The sequence below is a fragment of the Theropithecus gelada genome, chromosome 5 (genome assembly GCF_003255815.1).
Source record: "Theropithecus gelada isolate Dixy chromosome 5, Tgel_1.0, whole genome shotgun sequence".
Lineage (NCBI taxonomy): Eukaryota > Metazoa > Chordata > Mammalia > Primates > Cercopithecidae > Theropithecus > Theropithecus gelada.
Window position 1 is genome coordinate 139504127 of NC_037672.1, and position 14940 is coordinate 139519066.

General features: G+C 35.4%; 1 protein-coding gene across 4 annotated transcripts in view; it reads right to left on the reverse strand.

Moving 5' to 3' along the window:
• The window catches only part of INPP4B (inositol polyphosphate-4-phosphatase type II B), an 807120-nt gene that overhangs the window by 217972 nt on the left and 574208 nt on the right, over positions 1-14940 (reverse strand). For all 4 annotated transcript variants that reach the window (XM_025386323.1, XM_025386324.1, XM_025386325.1 and 1 more), the window contains one exon: positions 7100-7211. In XM_025386323.1, coding sequence (XP_025242108.1) covers positions 7100-7211 — 112 coding nt within the window. The remainder of the gene's footprint in view (positions 1-7099; positions 7212-14940) is intronic.

Sequence of the window (14940 nt, forward strand, 5' to 3'; positions counted from 1 at the left end):
AGGCACTGAGGATAAAGGAGGGAATGAAAATAGACAGTTTTGTCTCATGAAGGTTAATACTAGTGAGGAAAATAGACCACAAATGAGATAAATTAGTCATATATATATGACATTGAACAATGACAAGTACTAATGACAAAAATAAAAAAATAATGCAGAGAAAGGAGATAGAAAGCTTTGGGGTAGACACTGCAATCTTAGATAGGGTTGCAGGAAAGGCTTCAGTGAGGAGCTGACACTTCTGCATAAAGACCAGAAGGAAATAAGTAAACCACAAAATTACCTGGGGAAAACACTTCAAAGGTAGGTGGAAAAACAGAGTGCAGGGACTTTGAGTTGGCAATGTACCTGAAATGTTCAGGAACAACAAGGTCTTCCTCAATGTGACTGAACCGTAGTGAGCAAAAAAGAGAAGTTGGGGAGGAGGTCAAAGAAGTAATAAAGTTGCCGGGGGTGGGACAGGGAGACTCTTGTAAGACTGTGTTTGGTCACTGAAGAGCTTTGAGTTTATACTTTCAGAGAGTCGAGAAGCTGTGGGAGAAAGATATGTCCTAAGTTACATTTAAATAGGATCACTTTGTTGCTCTGTTGCAAACAGACTGATGTAGTGACATGTGGTGGCAGATAGGGAGAGAAAAGGAAAAAATCAGGGAGACTTTTAAGTCATTACTGTAAACATCCAGGTGACAGACAACATTGGTAGCAGTGAAAGGGCCAAAAGTTGCTAAATTCTGATTTCATTTAAAAGGTGCAGTCAACAGGATTTGCTGACATATTAACTGTGAGTTTATGAGAGGCAGAAAGGAGTCAAAGATTACTCCAATAAAAGAAAAAATATTTTGGATACATAATGCAACATTCATCTAGTATATTAGTTGTGAAAAAAGACAATTTTAGTTTTTCTTTTGTAATTTTTTCTTTCTACTACTATGTGGTTTTAATGCTTTATCTTCTATTTCTATATGTGCATATACTGAAGTTTGAAACAATCTAATATGGTAAATGACCCTCTGAGCAATCTTCCCTTGATAATAAATATGTATTCATAATACGATTAATGGAAACAAGTAAGAAAAAGAAAGCAAACGTATGTGAGAAGAAAGAGTTTGGATTTTCACTTATATTTTATTCCATGCTCTGGAATTTAACACTCAAGATTAAGATGTAATATTTTATATAAAGGTACTATTATGGACTGAACTGTGTCTTCCAAAGTTCATATGTTGAAGCCCCAGCCTCCAATGTGACCATATTTGGAGATAAAGGCCTATATTATGGAGGTAACTAAGATTAAAAGAGGTCATAAAGATGGGGCCTTAATACTACAGGACTGGTATTCTTAGAAAAAAAGGAGAAGATACCAAAACACTATCTCTCCCTCTCTCCCTTCCTTTCTCCTTTCCTCTCTCTCTCCCTCCCTCCCTCCCCCTACTTCCCCTTCCTGCTTTCACACAGAAGATAGACCATCTGAGAAGGTAGCAAGAAGGCAGCCACCTGCAAGCCAAGTAAAGAGCCCTCACCAGGAACTGAACAGGCTGGCACCTTGATCTGGGACTTCCTAGCTTCCAGAACTGTAAGAAAATAAATTCTTGTTGTTTAAACCATACAGTTTATGGTATTTTGTCATGGCAGCCCAAGCTGAACAATGTCATTATCGCTCTTTTATTTACGTCTGCATTAGATAACATGTATCACTTTCATGACACATGACTATGGTGCTAATAGAAGTTTCATTCCTTTGTCCCTAGCTCATGCAAACCAATGTGACCAATGTTATTTTACAAATAACTTCTATTTCAGTTACTTTCTCTTTCCATAATGACAGTCATTCAGGTCTTAAATCACCATTAGTAACAGATAAAATTAATTGATTTTCTATGGATTTTTGTTTAACAGATGTACAATGGTCCATGCATTTGTAGTTCTAAAAAACACTCTAGGTGATTCTAATCACATTTTTTAAAATGCTGATATAAAGTTATTTACACAATAAATATCATGCATGTTGGGCCTTACTATATGTCTCAAACATTGATATTCTTAAAGATTGCCAGGAGAGTTTATAGTTACTTTATTAAAAAATTGCAAAAAGCTCAAGGTTTACAAATAATCCAGACAGGGCAGAGCTGATGCCAAAATGTTTGATGTGTTTACCATTTTAGTCAGCTTATGACTCACACACGGTGTGTACTGCCACTGCCACTTTCTATTTCTGGAACAGTTCAGTTAAGTCTTTTTTAAGTTCATGTCCCTAAGCCAGAAATATTACGTAGGATTTGGGTGGGGGCATATTTCTAGGTATCAAGTTCTCCATTTATGAAAAGAGTATAATTCACTTTGCACTACCTTATACTGTAGTGACATAGTCTGGAGTCAAAGGGTGTGCTAGTTTTGAGGAAAGTGGAAAAGTGGCTGGTGATATATTCAGAATCAGAGAAAGGAGCTCTACTTTGAAATGGGAAGTGTTTCTGCTACTGGTTTCCTGGTACACAGTTACAGGTCTAGGCATGATTATCTGCCTGTTTCTGCTCTGTGTCCCTAGTTTAGCTTCCGAATCCTCCTTCCTTGAGCGTGATGCAAGTGTTCATGTGATAGTGACAAAGACGAGTCTTATACAGATCTACAAAACAAACAAGGATGGAATGAAGGGACCCAGCCCTAAGACAGGGTTTTGAATACATACCCAAGAAAGTCTGCTCCAAAACTACCACAGCCCTGATATTAGTAAATTACCTGTTTTAAACCTTGGACCTTCTTAAAATATTTTTATAATGTGGGAATATATTCCAAGGAGAGGGGAGGATAAAAGAGAAGAACAAGATTTAAGATTTAGGGTAGCAGAGAAGACCCTAGCCTATTCCAGGAAAAAGACAAAACATTTTTGAAAGAAAATCTTTGGTATTTTTGTAAAGTTAATAATTTGTTAAGTGATGGATAAACACCATCTCCCATGCAACAGTTTCCTGGGTAAGAAAAATCAAACATGCTCCAAGATAAGAGACACTAACCCAGAAAGTAAGTGACAATGGGCCTTATTTATTTATTTTTTTTTAATGCAATCAAGAACAAGACAAAGATGTCCATTCTCACCACTTCTATTCAATGTTATACTGAAAATTCTGGCTAGAACAATCAGACAAGAAAAAGAAATAAAAGGTATCCAAATAGGAAAGGAAGAAGGGAAATTGTTTTTGTTTGCTAATAATGCAATCTTTTATGTAGAAAACCCTAATGACACAACCACAAAAAAAATAAATCAGTTAAAACTGATAAATTCAGTAAAGTTGAAGGATATACAATCAACTCACAAAAATCAGTAGTGTTTCTTTACACTGACAACAAACTATTTGAAAAAGAAATTAAGAAATCAATCCTATTCACATTAAAAAAAATACTTAAAAGTAAATTTAACCAAGGATTTGGAAGATCTGTATACTGAAAACTATAAAACATTAATGAAAAAAATTATAGATAACACAGATACATAGAAAAGTATCCCATGCTCATGGATTGGAAGAATTAATACTGTTAAAATGTCTATACTACCCAAAGCAATATACAGATTAAATGAATCCCTATCAAAATTCCAATGTCATTTTTTCATGAAAATAAATGTTAAAAATCCTAGAATTCTTAAGAAACCACAAAAGAGTTGGAAGAGTCAAAGTTATCTTGAATAAAAAGAACAAAACTGAAGGAATCATGTCAGCTGACTTCAAAATCTACTATAAAGCAAAGCTATCATAATCAAAATGGCATGTTACTGGCATAAAAACAGACACATTGACCAATGGAACAGTGCAGAAAGTCTAGGAATAAATCCACACATATATGGTCAATTCATTTTCAATGAAGGCACCAAGAACACAGAATGAAGAAAGGGCAATCTCTTTAACAAATTGTGTTGCGGACACTAGATGTCCACATGCAGAAAAATAAAATTGGACCCTTTTCTCATGCCATGCTCATGCACAAAAATCAACTCAAAATGAGTTAAAGACTGAAAAATAAGCCCTAAAATTATAAAAGCACTAGGAAGAAAACATTTAAAAATGCTCAATGACAGTGGTCTGGGCGAGATTTCCGTGACACGACCCCAAAAGCACAGGAACAAAAGCAAAAATAAACAAATGGCATTGTATCAAACTAAAAAGCTTCTGCACAGCAAAGGAAACAATAAAGAAACAACTCACGGATTGGGATAAAACATTTGCAAACCATACATCTGATAAGGAGCTAATATTCAAAATATATAAGAAACTCAACTCAATAGCAAGAAAACAACCCAATAAAAAATGGGCAAAGGACCTAAAAAACACTCGCAAAAGAAGACATACAAATGGCTAACAGATATATTAAAAAATGCTCATCATCACTGATTACCAGGAAAATGCAAATTAAAACTATAATGAGATACTATTGCACACATGTCACAATAGCTATTATCAAAATGATGAGGGAGGCCAGGTACAGAGGCTCACACCTGTAATCCCAGCACTTTGGGAGGCTGAGGCAGGTGGATTACAAGGTCAGGAGATCGAGACCATCCTGGTTAACACGGTGAAACCCCGTCTCTACTAAAAATACAAAAAATTAGCTGGGCATGGTGGTGGTCGCCTGTAGTCCCAGCTAGTCGGGAGGCTGAGGCAGAAGAATGGCATGAACCCGGGAGGCAGAGCTTGCAGTGAGCCGAGATTGCGCCACTGCACTCCAGCCTGGGTGACAGAGCGAGACTCTGTCTCAAAATAAATAAATAAATAAATAATAAAATAAAATAAAATGATGAGAGATAAGTACTGGTGAGGGTGTGAAGTAAAGGGAACCCTTATGCACTGTAGAGAATGTAAATTAATACAACCATTATGGAAATCAACACAGAGGCTCCTCACAAAACTAAAAATAGAACTACCATAAAACCCAGCAATCCCACTCTGGGTACTCCAAAGAAACTGAAATCAATATGCCAAAGAGATATCTGCACGCATGTTCACTGCAACGTTATTCACAATAACTAAGATGTGGAAGCAATCTCAGTGTCCATCATCAGATGAATGGAAAAAGGAAATGTGGTATATACCCACAATAAAAAAACTATTCAACTTTGAAAAGGGGGGAAGTCCTGTCATTAGTGACAACATGGATAAACCTGGATGGTATTATGCTAAATGAACTATGCCAGGCACAAGACAAATACTGTATCATCTCATTTATATGTTGAGAAGTAAAACAGATTCTTGGGACCCCAAACTCACTATGTCAGAAGGAAAGTTAAGATTGGGAACTGAAACACACAAAAAACTGCCTTTGTTTTTTACCCCTGACGAACAGATAGCTGCGATGATAGAAGGCCACATCTCTCCCCAGATGCCCTCATTCACAAATTGCTCACAATTCCCTGTGGGTCCCAACTCTTTCAGAATATATATCCCCCCTATAAAATAGCCTTAATACAGAGTTTTGTTGAATCTCACCCTAACAATGTAAATTAACAGCTTATATTTCCACAGAGAGGGGACAAGGACAAGACTAGAAAATCATCCCTCGGCCCACTCTGAGATAAACACACAATTGACTTCTTTTATTTTAAGTAAAATGTAGATTTACTGAATATTAGAGGAATGAATAATTGACTATTCCTCTTCTCCCTTTCACATATAAAATGTAGATTCACTGAGCACTAATGAAAGCCTCACTGTGTGACCACTTACCTCATTGCCTACCCTCCCCCCTGTCTTTTTCTCTCTTCTTCCCCTCCTGCTTACTCTTTCTCTTTTACATATCAGAGTCCTCAAAACCCTCTTTGGAAAAGGCAGGGGTCACAGATGCTCCTCTAATTTGTTTTTTTCCCCAGGTGCAGCCTCAACCTTGGTAACATAAACATGTAAATTAATTGAGACCTGCCTCAGTCATTTTTTTTTTTTTTTTTGGTTTACATTTGTGGAATCTACATGAGTCAAATTCACAGAAGTAAAGGGCAGAATGATGGTTACCAGAAGCTGGGGAAGGGAAAGTTCAGGGAAATGGGAGGTTCTCATCAAAGGGTACAAGTTTCCATTAGCCAGGAGGAATAAGCTTCAGTGAGCTATTGAGCAGAATGGTCACTATATAATAGTCCATTGTAGATTCCAAAATTGCTACAAGAAGAAATTTTAAATATTTTTACCACACACACAAAATAAGTATGTGACGTGATAGATTTGTTAACCTGATTAATCATTCCATAATGTAAATATATATCAAAACATCACATTGCTCCCCATAAGTATATACAATGATTGTATATTAAAATGATTTTTTAAATGCTCTGTTATTAAAAGGTAGAAATTATAGTGTATAAAATTCATTTTCCTAAAAGAAACTACTAGCAGTTTCTAAGTCTACCACATGTGCTTCAATGGTCTCAATAAAACAGGCGATTGCATTCCTAAGAAAGAAATTTAGGCTAGTATTTATGTAGAGTTTCTCTGCCTTAGTGAAAAGGAACAGAAAAAAAGACAGAATCCTGGACGCATGTTTATATGCATCAGGCCTTTATTCTGTGTTTCAGGAAGCAGCTTCTCCTTCAGTTGCCATTGTCCCTCCTCCAGAGCTGTTCCTTCAGTGAATACTATTTCCTGCTTCTCTCTCCTCCATTTCATAAGGCACAAAGTTCTTGTTAAATCTGCCCTCCTTCACATAAAGGTGAAATACATATTAAAATTGCATATCTTTCCAAAGAGGGTTTTGGGAGTACAGAACAAGTTATTTTGGGTAATAGCCCTCCCAGAATCTTCTGGCATCTCACATAGAGTTAAGTGTGGTAAAATGTGACAATGATCAATACTTTTGTTCCAACTGAGAAGAGGCAGTGTCAACCAGGGAGCTGGCAGGGAAGAGAAAGGTGCTTCTGAATGGAGCATTGCTTTGCATAGTTCCAAGCAAATGGGCCCTCTGAGTCAGAGGCTGAAACACACACACTGTATTCCAATTTCAGAATTGTTGTCTCATTTAGGTTTTGATAATGAGATTTCAAACCCCACAGAGATGTTGGTGAGACAGGCACCTGGCAAAGCTGATCATTTTTAACTTAATTTGTACAATGAGCGGACTGAGATCCTACCTTTTGTCCCTGTACATCTGTGGTGATGTGGTCGGCTTCCCCATCCTCAATCTCCCCCATCTTCACGACACTGACTTCTATGGTGCCAACCACTTTGCCACCATCTGAAGTTCTGCAACAAAAAATACACAAAATGGAAAGGTAAGAAGCTTCTCTCTTCCCCAAAAATATCCCAAACACATTTGTTTCTGAAAACCACTAGCATTGTTATTTACTTACAAGACAAAATCTGCATAAAACACAGCAAAACATGTTAATAGGGTAGGTGTTTTTTGTTTTGTTTTGTTTTGTTTTTGAGACCGAGTTCCACTCTTGTTGCCCAGGCTGGAGTGTAATGGCATGATCTCAGCTCACCGCAACCTTCGCCTCCTGGATTCAAGTGATTCTTCTGCCTCAGCCTCCCGAGTAGCTGGGATTACAGGCATGTGCCACCACGCTTGGCTAATTTTGTATTCTCCATGTTGGTCAGGCTGGTGTCAAACTCCCAACCTCAGGTGATCCACCTGCCTAGGCCTCCCAAAGTGCTGGGATTACAGGCGTGAGCTACAGCATGTTGTTTTAAATTTGAAATTAAAATTATTCATGAATGTGTGAGGTAAGAGTACAGACGGTCAAAAAGTAACTAGGAAGATGAAACCTCCTAAATGTTCTCAGAGGTACCCTCAAGGAAAGAACATTGTGTCATAGATCAATACCCTATTTGGAACCATCAAATCTAAAACAGCATAAACTACAGCCCATCTATACTAACTGCATGAGATACATATATGCCTATCACAGAAACTGTGGCCAAGTAAAATAGAAAAGAGTATAAATATTCTCATCTTCCTCTATGACTGGGCTATTGGCTACAAAATCTGACTTTGCGCCTTTTCTCTAACATTTTTCTTTATATGCTACTAAGTAAAAAAGATTCTCTCCTAGCAAACATAAGAACATGTAAAGCAGAACATAACCCAAAGGTCATTTAGTACAACTCTTTACCTTTTCAGATAAAGAAATTGAGACTCAAAAAGATGGAAAGACCCTTCCAAGGTAAAGAAGTGGCAATTTCAAGTTTCTATGTTCTCCAAGTCATCAACAACTCTTTTATACTCAATGATAATAATATAAGATTTTCACCATCATTATTTTTAGCAGCATAAAAATTTTATGTTTAGCAATAATAATGAAAGCTAAGATAAGTTTAAGAGCCACACTTTAAGATTCTCTAGTTTCCTTTTCTGAGCAAGAAAAATTACAGAATAAATAGTGCCATTATACCATGGAAACACTGCAACATATAATTATATTTTTCCCTTGAGCCTGTTGTGAAAATAGGTAGCAAGTCACCTCATAGATATGATGTGTTGCTGTAACTTCTATTTGAGTAGAATTGACTGAATAGTCATGTGATGTCTCATTTTCTTCATCAGTCACATCTTTCATGAAATTTGTTTTCAACTTTTAGCCGAACACCAATGTTACCTTTCTTTTAACTAATTCCTTCTAAATACTGCTTCTTTTTTATTAAAAGTCTCAGAAAGGAGAAGGGGCATTCCTATGAGTAGTTTACCAAAATGCTAATTAAAATAATGAATAAATTAAGTGAAAAGAAAAACTGACTCTACTACTAGATAAGGTACAAATTAAAACACAACTTTTGAATTAGGTTTTTAAAGAAAATTAAAAGAGAAAATATCTGATAGCATGTACACAGCTAATGTCATGGTGCAATAAAATAAAGAAAACTAAAACAGAAAAATAACAGTGATCTATTGTTAAATAGATTTTTTACTAAAATATGAAGTGAAATGCTTCTTGGTGATTTTTAAATCAGTGGAAATTATAATGTTGACTTAGTTGTTTGAAATTAATATAGAAAGCAAGTATGTATCACAAAGAAGATGTGTAGACAGGTGACAGTATGATCTGTGAAGAAAACTATATTAACTCTAATTCTGGGATGGCTTTAAATAATTCATTATATCATTTTTCCAGTGTGTCATATTCTCATTTGAATATGACATAATAATTTGTGACAAGTCATGGTGAAGCATGTTTCTGTATAATTTTTCAGTACTTAGTAGTTAAATAAAGCATATAATAAGGACCTTCATGGGTACTACTTAAAAATTAATTTTGTAGATATTTGCAGATTTCTTTTTGAAAAGAAACAGAAGGGTTGTGTAATAAATCGTATATGTCATATTGGTTAAAAGTGTGAACTCAAGAGTTTGAGTTATCTGCTAGCTGTGTGACTTTGGGCAAGTCATTTACCCACATGAATGTTTGATATGTTTGATTTTCTCATTTGTAAAATGGAGATAACAATAGCCTTGTTTTAAGAATTAAATTATGGGAGATGATTAATGTAAAGTGCTCAACACAATGTCTTACACAAGATAATTGCCACTTCTACCCCGTCATCTTAATAGTAGTATTGGAACAATAGCACTAGCAGCAAAAACAGAATTGCTACTGTTATTAATGTATTAAATTATATTTAATTTGATGCTCTCAAGAAATTTTACTGAAACCGATATCTGGGACTATAGTAAAAGGCTATAGGATCTCATGGCATATGCATCTCAACAGTGATTAAATGCTCACTGGGGATACAAAGACTTTGTAATAAGAGGATGTTCTGATGTTTACATTCCTAGTAGTGCAGAGAACACAAATTTACTAATTACAGTGCAAGTGAATCAGTCAAAAATACTAAAGTAGATGAATAATCAATGAACTATGGGAGCAAACTTGGGAACTACAGCTCTATCTTCTCTTTCTTAAAGCATTTGGCTACTTTTTCAATGATTTTCCTTCTTTTTGGGTTTCCTATGTTTCCTTATCTTCTATAGGCTTTCACTTAGTGCCTGGGTGGAATCAAAGCAAGGAACAATCAATCTAGTGACACTATAAAATTCTAGCATAAATTTTTCCCCAAAACCATTTTGAATGGGCAGCTTTTTTGCATGCCCTAAAGCATGTTTCCTCAATTGAACCTTGCGGAAAAGAATGGTAAATTCAGGTTATAAACCAAAGAACTAAACCCAAGACATCCAAAATGTGGTTCACCCTGTCACTGAACTAGAATGTAAAATGTAGAAGCCATTCCCTATTTATTCCGTTATAATTTACCATACAAAGAATACAGATATCCACACTTCTTGTCAATTAGGAGAGTCACAAATGAAATATCTATTTCATGTTTCCAAAGATTTTTTCAAAGATGACTTAAAGATTTAGGAAAAACATTCTTAAATGCTAAATTATGCTTTCAATTTATCACCTTTCAAGTTGGAAAGGCTAGTAATAAGAGCTTAATCATTATTCATCACCAAAATTCTACTGAATTTTATCTTATGGAAATTTATCACATCTGCATAGAAGATATATTAAAGAGAGTTCTGTGCTAGGAATCAAGAAATCCAGGTTCTGCTTCCAACTCATCCACTAACACATCACTTCAGTTCTCTGGATTTGTTTCCACTACTGCAAAACAAAGAGTTGGCCTCTAAAAGCTGTTCCATACTATTAGCACTCAGACCCCATGCTCTAATCACTCCTGTGATTTCATCATAGGGCATCACAGATTGATATGGACTCAGCAAAAATCTCAGATCAATTCTAGCCTCTCTTCCTCACTCTACACCTTCCCATTCCACTTTCTGCCAGACAAACCAAATGTATGCCAAATCTGGAAAGTGACTTAGCACTTATAACCAAATTAAAAAAGAGCTAGCTTTTCTTATAATATCATATTATATAGGTCATACAGATGTATATAGCAATTATGACATTGGATCTTGGTATGTTTACAAGGATACAAATTTTATTGAACCCAAAACAGAAGTGATCTTCATACTCTTACCTTTCCTAGCAATTCAGGTAGCAGTGAGATGGGGCTGCAGTAATCAATATCTCAATCTACTTAAGGAAAAAAACCATGTCATTTCAGACAGTGTATTGCCAGGTCATTACCACTGTTTAATGCAGAAAGCAGAAAGAGAGAAGTAAAAGATAAGCAGTTCATGGCTGCTGCGATATTTCAATCACAATGTCAAGTTTCTCTTTCCCTCAGAAGATAGACTTAAATATTTAACCACAATAAAAAGATATGGAAGACAAAGATGGGGAAAATTTCAGCAACACAAATCTACACTCCCTTCTTACCTAGGTTTTCAGCATATATAATATATTGGTAATTAAGGTTCTTTAAAATCTGCCTTTAAAATGACTCCCCTAATATTTCCTAATGAAATATTCAATCTCACATGCTGGAACACATAAATATTTTTAGAAGACTAAAGGAAAGGGAATGTTAAACAGTCTTCTAACAAAGGACAACTTAATGATACTTTTTTCTAAACTTCTTTCTCACCTATTCTGCCATCATTAATAAAGGGAAAAAAAGAAAAAAGAAAAACACCTCCAGAAGTGTTAAACAGCAAAATGTAAATAACTTCTCAATTTTGGAAATGCCACAGAGATACAAACCAATAAATGACTCTGTAAACATCCAGGGACAAACCGTCATTAGCACTGTCAGTCTTTGTGAATATAAAGTAGTTCTGGTACTATGCACAGGAATCTTCAGCTGTGAGACATGCCCTGCATTTAAACCATCTAGACATGTAACCAGAGATGGAAATCTCACCCAAACATAAAAATAAACAAGGGCCATAAGTAAACAAACAGATTCACTGAGTGAGTGACTGCACCCTGATGATCTTTCTGGTGAATACAATTATACAGCAGTGCTGGATTAACATAGGGCTCACATAAATTTGGTTTATATTTAAGTACGTATAGCTAAACACCTCTATTCTGGCTGAAATTCACAAATGTCAGAAGCCATATAATGCTTTCAAATTAACAGTAAAAGCTTTTCAGTATTGTTTAATATTAATAGGTTATACTCTAGGGTTTATTAGTTTTCTGCTCTTTTTTCAGTATAGGCTCACCTTCAGACATTCCATCCATCATCATGAGCTTTAACTATCCTTTTATGAAGATCTACTCCAATCCTATATTCCCAACTTGATCTTGATTTTCTGATCTAGAACTTCAAATTCGCTTTATTCTGATCTCGTGATTTTACATTCTACAAGCTTGAGACCTAACCTTTCACTCCCTCAAACCCAAATTCACTTACATTAGTCACATGTCATTCTCCAAAACTCAAAACCAAGAAGATTTCATCTCTGCCTCTGCCTTGCCCTTCCTCTCTAATCAGTCACTAAGCCCTACCTGTTCTTCCTCCATAATGTCTATTTCATGTGTCCCTTCCCAATAGCAACATTCCAATTAGTTTTATCACTTCTCCTATGTTATCCCTGAAGAACCTACTTCCCATCCTCCAGTATCTGTTTCTTCCATTTCATTCATGTCAAGTTTTCATCTTAAAGCTCTGCTTTCACTATTTTATTTTTTTGCTTTAGTATATGGAAATGAGTAATATTGTTTACACGGCCTGGGCCACAAAGCTTCAAGAGCATGACATAGAAATGTTGATCATCATCAGTTTTTCAGACTAACTGGCTTGTAGATTACTCTTTACTGCTAAAAACGGTACTGTCCAAATACGAAGAATTATACAAATACAAATAAGATAAAGCAATTTTTATCTTCCTCATGACACTATTAAAAATATATATTATATTTGGAAATTTGTTTCAATGCTAAATGTAAAACATAAATTAGCTCCTTGAATTAAGAAGTATTTTATCATAAAGGTGAGAAAATAAGGTTGGCATCTTGTAATTGTCTTGTCAGGATTCCAAAATTGCATTAAAATTAACAGGCCATTCTTCCAGTAGTAAGGTGGTATTGCATTATGATTTTGATTTGCATTTCCCTGATAATTAGTGATGCTGAGCATTTTTTCATATTTTTGATAGTCATTTGTACATCTTCTTTAGAGAACTGTCTATTCATGTCCTTAGCCCAATTTTTGATGGGATTGTTTCTTTTTTTTTTTTTTTCCTTGCTGATTTGTTTGAGTTTCTTGTGGATTCTGGATATGAGTCCTTTGTCAGACATATACATTGCAAAGATTTTCTCCCACTCTATGGGTTGTCTGTTTACTCTGCTATTTCTTTTGCTGTGCAGAAGTTTTTTTAGTTTAATTAAGTCCCATCTATTTATCTTTGTTTTGTTGCCATAATAATCTTAAATATCACTGTACCAGCAGTGAGTTTACCATTTCTTCCCTTCTGGTTTCTCCAAACCTAGATTAGACACAGCTCGAAATGTAAGTGTGCGCATTGGTGTAGACAGAGAGAGCTCCAGGAGAATTCCTTTAGCTCTGACTCAGGGGCAGGAAAGTGGTCTCCTAATATTCAGAAAAATGAAGGGAAATCCATTTTCCTCTCTCCACTCTCTCAAGCCCCAGCCCTCAAGTAGTCTTGCAGTGGCAGTGATGGCAGTATTTAGGGCTCACAGGGACCTAAAACTACGAAGGACAAAATGTTTCCTCTCTGATTGGAGAAGCTGTGATCCCAAGAGAGTGGGGTGAATTCCCTTTACCTTTCATTTTTCTCTATTCTCATGGCCCCAAGAAGAAGGAGGAGTTGTACAGAAGAGTATGTAAATAAAACCCAAGCTTACTGGCTGAAGGATCAAAAAAGGAAGCCACAGGAAACAGGAAGTATTCAGGAGATTGTGGAGAGGAAGAAGCTCCGGAAAGTGACTTCTTAATATTGTTCATGAACTCTGGGCTCGCTCAAAGTTGTGCATGGAAAGGTCTGATACTAAAAAGTATGTAAGAGACTTTGAGAAAATCTATGAACCAGAACACCACAAAGGTCTTGGCTGTCACCCGAATGACAAATATGAGGAACAGGTCTGAATAACACTATAAAAATTTTGAAAACAGAAGTGAGATTGATACCACAGGTTTCACAGGACACAAGGTTAATGCACAAATATCTGGCAACGAACAACTGGAAATTGAAATTTTAAAAATTCAGTAGATCCAAAACAAATAAAATGTTTAGGAGTGACTATAACAAAATACATATAAGATCTTTATGCTGAAAACTATAAATACTAATAAAAAATACAAAGAAGGTCTAAATAAATATACATATAGACATACACTGTGATCATGGATTGGAAGATGCAATTTTAAAAGTTGTCAATTCTCCTCAAATTGATCTACAGATTTAATGTAATACCAATCAAAATTCCAGTAATATTTCTTGCAGATATCAACAAGCTGATTTGAAAAGCAACAAGGAAAGACAAAGAAAATAGAACAGCCAAAACAGTATTGGAAAAAAAAAAATGAAGGAACTGAACTAACTGATTTTAAGATATACTGTAAATCTAGAGTAATTAAACTCTGGTTTTGAAATGGAAAGACGAATTGACAAATAAAATCAAGATGAAATATAGCCAATTGATTTTTGACAAAGTTACAGGCAATGGAACAAACTAAAAGTAGTCTCTTCAACAAATGGTTGAAATTGTTCCAACAAATGGAACAATTAAATATCCATTTGGAAAAAAAAATACTCTGCTTAAACTTTACAAATTAAACTAAAACAGTTAACTATGAAATTCAACACTTGTATGAACAGAGTCTGTATCCATAGTCCAGATACAGAACTTTTCCATTACCACAAAGAAACCCCTTCCTACTGCCTCTTTGATTCATAACTCCACCCACACCAACCCCTGGCCACTATTGATCTGTTTTCCATCAAAACAGCTATTCCTTTTTGAGAATGAGATTGAGTAAATTGAATCATATAGTACATAATCTTTTGGGATAACTTCATTCATTCAGTCCAATGTTAATGTTAATTTATAAAACGGGATAAATGAGAAAGGACACATCCATTTTCTCTAATAAA